Raw genomic sequence first — 7,036 nt, 5'->3', positions numbered from 1 at the left:
TAGAGAGTGAAATGTCTACTTTCAAATGAACCAATTCAAATGGAAAACAAATATTCTCAGATTATGTAATCCGTATGAAACATGCATACGGGCGCATCATACTGTGGAGATGACAAGTCAGTTGTGTCGCCGACTTCATCTCTTAAACCGAAAACAAAGAAAGCACTAGTTTATCAACAAATTATTAAAATGTTAATGCAGTCTCCTTACTGTTTTTCCCTGACACATTCATAATAATTTTTTCTGCCGGTGCGCTGTGGCAAGCTTTATGCGTGCGTTTGAGCGCATATTAGGCTATGTAGGCAATTAAAGGCTCATTATTATGATTTATATGGTTTATAAATAAAAGTGCGACTAATAGTCGACTAATGCTTAAAATTAACGACTACTAGTCGACCAGAAAAATCCTTAGTCGAGGGCAGCCCTACTATATAGTATATAGCAGTGGTTCTCAAAGTGTGGTATGAGTACCACTAGTAGTCCTCAGGCTCCCTTTAGTGGTACGCAGAGGAATCACTAAATTAAATATAAATGAATGTTAAAACACAATACATTTCAATTTAATCTTTATTTATTATTTTTTTATATTTAAGTACAGTACAGTTTTTATTTAACTTTTAGGTAATTTTAATTTAATCATTATTTAAGTTTTTTATTTACGGCACATCCCTACAACACATTTTAATTTAATCATTTAAGTTTTTTTTGTTTGTTTTTTTTATACCTGTATGCACAGTGCAGTTCAAACCATGTATTTACAATGTTAAAGTGGCTGACAACATTCAGCCTATAATATTCCTATAATATAGGAATAAAACTGCCTCGTTTTTAAACTGTGCAGAGCTGTAGCTGAATAGGTAGGCCTACTACGCTACTGTATTTTAATGTTGGTCATTATGGTGGTACTTGGAGAGCCAAATATTTTCTGAGGTGGTACTTGGCATAAAAAGTTTGAGAACCACTGGTATATAGTATGCTGACTGAGGTCCATAGTTAAATGGGATTTAAAATAATAATTTGAGGATTCCTTTATTTTCATTCAAGTGCAAGCAAGCAGGTGGAGAGCTCAATGATGGAGATGGTTGAAGAACTGAAGAGAGTGCTGAAACCTTCAGAAAGGGTCAACTTGGAGGTGCTGTAAACATCAGTTATGAAGGCTTTATTGTTATTTATAATTATAAAACACTTTTTAGCACTTGATTAGATGGGTTGTAGCTCGTTATGTGTGATATTACTGCTATAAACGGTCACACTACACATAATAAGTATAGTTTTCTGAGAAAATCTTGATGTGTATGTTCAGAACTACAAATGTCTGCATCCTGATGCCAAGCAGAAAACACGTTGTCTATGCTGCCTGCCATGTGCTTTCTATATCATGATGGGACAGTTATGTCAGAAGAACACAGAGGCCCTGGTCAGAGGTATATATGCATTATGGAATCATGCATCAGAGTTTCATCTGAAAATCGAGAACCTTACTTGTATCACCTTTTTGAGTCATACATTAATGTTGTGTTCTTTATTTGAAAGCTACCAAATGCTCTCTGGATTCTCTGTGGCGTCGGCTGCTTGTTGTGAGCTCCAAGTATCGTTCTTCATCTCAAAGTGAAGCTGCTGTTCAGTTTCCTCTTTTTAGGGTTTCTGTTGAGCTGGCCATTCCCAACATTGTCTTCAGACCAAGTTTCGAACAGATACAGGTAATGACGTGAAAACAATGAGCATAATATCAATATTTAAAGTATACTTGCGCTTCTGTTCAAAGGTTTGGGGGTTCTATTCAAATAAACAGTTATTTTTTTAATTTCTTTTTGTCAAGAAATCCTGAAAAAAGTATCTTGATTTCCATCTCAAAGTGAAGCTGCTGTTCAGTTTCCTCTTTTTAGGGTTTCTGTTGAGCTGGCCATTCCCAACATTGTCTTCAGACCAAGTTTCGAACAGATACAGGTAATGACGTGAAAACAACGAGCATAATATCAATATGTAAAGTATACTTGCGCTTCTGTTCAAAGGTTTGGGGGTTCTATTCAAATAAAGTTATTTTTTTACTTTCTTTTTGTCAAGAAATCCTGAAAAAAGTATCTTGATTTCCACAAGCTGCACAACTGTTTTCAACATTGATAATAATAAGAAGAAATGTTTCTTGAGCACCAAATCAGCATAGTAGAATTATTTCTGAGGGATCATTTTACACTGAAGCCTGGAATATTGACAGCTTTTTTATTGCAGGAATATTTCACATTTTACAATACATTCCAACAAAAAACAGCTATTTTAAATTGTGATAATATCGTCCTCTTTTTACTTTTTGATCAAGTAAATGCAGCCTTGGTGAGCACAAGCAAAGTCCCTTTCAAGGAAAGTCTTCTCACTCTTCGGCCATATTTGCCTCCGGGCAGCTCATCCAAGACCAAGTCCTATCTAAATTAATGTGGGAATCCTGAAATCTCAATAACTGCCCAACTCACAATTTAATTGCATATTTCAAATCACCATCAAAATCTGAAATGAACTGCCCCATGAATGTTGTTTTTTATGCTTAAATAGTGTTAAAAAAAGCTTACTTTTCAGGCTAGACCAGCCTATGCGCATGCACGGTTGTAAGTGCGAATCTCCGGTTTCTATATCGGAACCGGAGCTTCTAAAAGCTGCTGCAGTGACGCAGTGACTTTACCAATCAGCGATTGGCTCTTTCGTTTAGAATGCAGGACTATTCCACCATATTGCATGTTGCAGTTTCTCCCATTCATAAATATAGGAGTGAACTGTCTTTGTATTTCTATAGTCTTTGGCACAAGAGACTTCTTTCAAAATCATTACCAACCACAAACCTTTTAACAGTTGTGTATACAGTATATACATAAAACACAAGCACAGAATAATAAGATGTGTGAATAATAAGATGTGGTTTGATTGACACTCATAGGCCCAATCCCATTTCTACCCCTTAGCTCTTCCTCTTTCCCCTACCCCTCTGTTTTGCGCGTTCACGTGAAGGGGTAGGGGTGTCTCGATTCTCTTTTGGTTGGAGGGGTAGAGGTAAGGGGAAGGGCCAGATAGCTTTAAACTGTTATTAATAAAAGTTGTGGGGCAGCGTTGACAAGTTTCTTTGCTTCTGGATGTGTGAGCTGCGCGATCTCCGATGTGTGTGTGTGTCAGTAAGCAGCGCATTAATATAGAACGGTTAGGCTCCAATGCACACCAGCACACCAGTAGCCTATAGGTGTATGTATTGTAGGAGCTAGACGACGTATGATGACGTGTGACGGTATAGTAGTGGTGTCCCAATTCTTAGGGGAATATTTTCAACCCTACCCCTTGACACTGTTTCAAGGGACAAGGGGAAGGGGTAGGGGTATAAATTAGAATTGGGATTGGGCCTTAGTGTGTTTTTATAAACCATCAGAAACGGACATCTTCATGTGTATACATATTTATATGAAGTAAATTCTAAAACTTTAGATTTATTCCTAATCACTAATTTGTCCTTGTTGTGCAGGGCATTCTCAATAAAGCTGTGAACATGGTGCTTTCAATGGCAAAGGATGTTCCACTCTGGAAATTTTCCCATGTCCAACAAGAACAACTGGAGGTAACAGAATTAAAGGGGTGACCCGGGTTAAGTTAAGTTTAGCTTATCAATACAATGCCTCACAGACTTCCATTGTCCATGGAAAGTGCTTCAATGTACACTTGATTTTTGCTTGTTTTTACACCCAGATAGTTACAAAATTATCCTGTGGTAGTTACTGGCATGTGACAGATGTGTTCTGACCTTTATCAGAGGTTAGTTAGCTGTAGAAGCCTTGTGACTCCACAGGCAGAGCAGGCAGCAGCGCGTGAGCTTGGAGACGAGACTCTAGTCACTAAACCACTCGTGCTGAGGACTCTGGACAGACAGGTGACAGAACATAAGGATGTGAACAAGGCTTTGTCCCAGCTTGTCCCTGTGGTGTCCTCTCTCAAAGCAGATGCTGGGGACATCCTGAAAGGGTTGTCTCAATTTTCAGCCCTGTGGAAACAGGTATTTAGCAAAATCTCTGTCTCTCTCTCTCTCTATAGATGTAGTGTGTCAGTAGGAAATATCAGTTTACGTTCATTTTGCCATTAATTGTAATAATCCAGTGATAATAAATAAAAGGATACTTTTCTCTGCTATGGAGGTGTGGTGTGTGCAATTAAGAAGCAGGCAGAGACAAAACTGAATATGAATTTTGCGTTTAGTAGAGAAATAAATCAATATTACAAAGCTCCCAATAATAATATAAACAAACCCAAAATACCTTCGAAAAAACCCAACAAATATCTATTTACAAATTATATACAAACGTAATGAGTTAAAGACAACAAAAGTGAGGGACAAGAGCAGTACTAAAGAAAAGAATAAAACAAACACTCTAACTAGCACCAATCAAAAGCAAGCTAAACAAAAGAAATTAAAGAAAATAACTTATTCAGCGTAGAACGCCACTAACTACACTGACTGACAAACCTAAATACAGAAGTTGGCATCCACTCATAAACTAGTGTGTTTAGACAACTTTACCCTGCGTGTAGTAAGACATGCTGCACTGGTCCCATCACTAAGTGTCGAAAAAGGACTTGAATAAGCTCGGGGAAAACCGAGAGTAAAGTCACAGCGTTAACACAGTTAAACAGCCACTGAAAAGTAAAGTTTCACAAGAGAAAACTCAAACACACAATAACTCAAATTCAGAAACAAAAACAGGAGCCATTGTGGCTGCGTTGTGTCACATGACAAGCATGACGCGTCGCCATGGAAACAATAAGGCGATACATTTTAAAATAACGGTCGCCTAAAAAAACTCACGCTGGGGGCTCAGCTAGAATATTTTAAACTCGCGTGCGAAAGGGTTAATGTTTTTTGTGGAACCGTTTTTTTTCCTTGATTCTTTGATGAATAGAATGTTAAAAAGGACAGAATTTTAAAAGAAAATAGAAATCTGTTGTAACATTCTAAATGTCTTTTTTGCCTCTTGCTGAATTTCATGCATCCTTGCTGAATGAAAGTATTAATTTCTTTTTTTTTTTTAATCGTTCATTCTTTTTTCTCCTTTCAGAATAAAAGTGTTTAAACTACCAAATAGATTTAATTGCACATATTTCAGAATCGGAATATCAGATATTTCATAATATAGTGAGCATGTTTGTGAATATTTTGAATAAAACAGGAAAAACGAAATAAAAGCGATCCACGTGTCATACAGATCTATTGTGGCTGCGTTGTGTCACATGACAAGCATGACGCGTCGCCATGGAAACAATAAGGCGATACATTTTAAAATAACGGTCGCCTAAAAAAACTCACGCTGGGGGCTCAGCTAGAATATTTTAAACTCGCGTGCGAAAGGGTTAATGTTTTTTGTGGAACCGTTTTTTTTCCTTGATTCTTTGATGAATAGAATGTTAAAAAGGACAGAATTTTAAAAGAAAATAGAAATCTGTTGTAACATTCTAAATGTCTTTTTTGCCTCTTGCTGAATTTCATGCATCCTTGCTGAATGAAAGTATTAATTTCTTTTTTTTTTTTAATCGTTCATTCTTTTTTCTCCTTTCAGAATATCCTGATCTTCACAGAATCAAACGAGAGCTCAACCTTTTGTCCAAGCTGTACAGCCTCTACAATTCTGTGATTGACAGCGTTTCTGGCTACTATGACATACTATGGGCTGACCTCAATATAGAAAAGATAAACAGTGAACTGCTGGATTTTCAGAATAGGTTTTTATGATTTTACCTTTCTAACTAATCTAATTAATAAATATTGTATATTGAATGACGTAAATTTGAGTGCATATTTTGTAATTCTTTTCAAGGATCCGTAAGCTGCCTGGGGCCCTGAAGGAGTGGCAAGCTTTTAATGACCTGAAAAAGACCATTGATGACTTTAATGAAACCTGTCCTCTACTCTACATGATGGCAAATAAGGTGATGTTAAGCAAGCATCTGTTCATACCCACATATTGCATTTATACTAGGGGTGTAACGATTCACTCATTTTATCGATGCATCGATTACAAACCCTGACGATGCATATGCATCGATCTTGAAACATGATTTTTGAATCGGGAAGCGCCGATTTCGGACAGTAATCGATTTAAAACGCTAAGAATCGAATGAATCGTGATTTCTATAGCGATTCAATGCTTTCAAAATATATACACATTAAATTACAACAAGCACAAATTAATGGAGACCTTGAACAGTGTTCGTGCCCTCGCATCTCTCCTTCACGCACTCCAATAACCGCCTGTGACTGTCACAGGATTGCGCTCGCGCTCCGTTCGGCCTACTGGCACATTTTTTGAGCAGCTGATGTGTGATCTCTCCTTAGTACTCGTGGCCAGTAATGCTAAAGTGAAGTAGTTTTACTTTTCTGTAGTTTTTTAATGGCTCTCGGCATCTTACCGACGACATTACCTGAGCAGTCGAAGGCTGCGCATTTATTGCATGGAGGGAGCAGAAATGTAAGCGTCTAAAGCATACGCACAGTTCCATTGAATGATAAATGGTTTTTAACAATGTTGTTGAACCGAATGTACGAAGGAAACTGTTAAAATAACCACAGCATTAACAACAACCTTGAAATAAGAGCGCGAGGTTTATCTGATAATCAGATGCATGAAAGTAGCGTTCGTTGCTATAGCAAACAGACATCGGGTGCGTTTTCTTTCAGAATCATCATTTGCCGATGGAGAGGAAAAGTTAAATTCTATAGCATTTTATTTTATGAAAAAGATTTAAAGAAGTTTTCGCACTGAAAGAGAAGTGATCTCGCGCTTATAGACGTGCTAGGCTATATCTGCAGCTAAACTGTATAAAAAGCAGGATAAACTGAAACGTTAAGACAATAAACACAATAAATAAATACAATTTATGAATGATGCAGTGCTAATTGACAAATCATTTATTACAGTACAGAAACTATAAAGTATATTTTCTACCTTATTCTGTGCAGAAAATTTAAATAATTGTTTGTAGTATATAAAACAATCATAAAATTGCCATTAGGAAA

The 7,036-nt window shown here is 37.0% G+C and overlaps 1 protein-coding gene across 1 annotated transcript in view; it reads left to right on the top strand.

Moving 5' to 3' along the window:
• The window catches only part of dnah5l (dynein, axonemal, heavy chain 5 like), a 68,681-nt gene that overhangs the window by 13,770 nt on the left and 47,875 nt on the right, over nt 1-7,036 (top strand). Inside the window, exons 21-27 of the mRNA XM_016489435.1 lie at nt 1,045-1,132; nt 1,304-1,424; nt 1,534-1,700; nt 3,500-3,592; nt 3,785-4,024; nt 5,576-5,742; nt 5,838-5,949. Coding sequence (XP_016344921.1) covers nt 1,045-1,132; nt 1,304-1,424; nt 1,534-1,700; nt 3,500-3,592; nt 3,785-4,024; nt 5,576-5,742; nt 5,838-5,949 — 988 coding nt within the window. The remainder of the gene's footprint in view (nt 1-1,044; nt 1,133-1,303; nt 1,425-1,533; nt 1,701-3,499; nt 3,593-3,784; nt 4,025-5,575; nt 5,743-5,837; nt 5,950-7,036) is intronic.

This window comes from Sinocyclocheilus anshuiensis, unplaced genomic scaffold, assembly GCF_001515605.1.
Source record: "Sinocyclocheilus anshuiensis isolate Anshui unplaced genomic scaffold, SAMN03320099.WGS_v1.1 scaffold102, whole genome shotgun sequence".
NCBI classification, from domain to species: Eukaryota; Metazoa; Chordata; class Actinopteri; order Cypriniformes; family Cyprinidae; genus Sinocyclocheilus; species Sinocyclocheilus anshuiensis.
The sequence above is the reverse complement of the archived record's forward strand: the minus strand, read 5'-3'. Positions and strand labels throughout refer to the sequence as shown.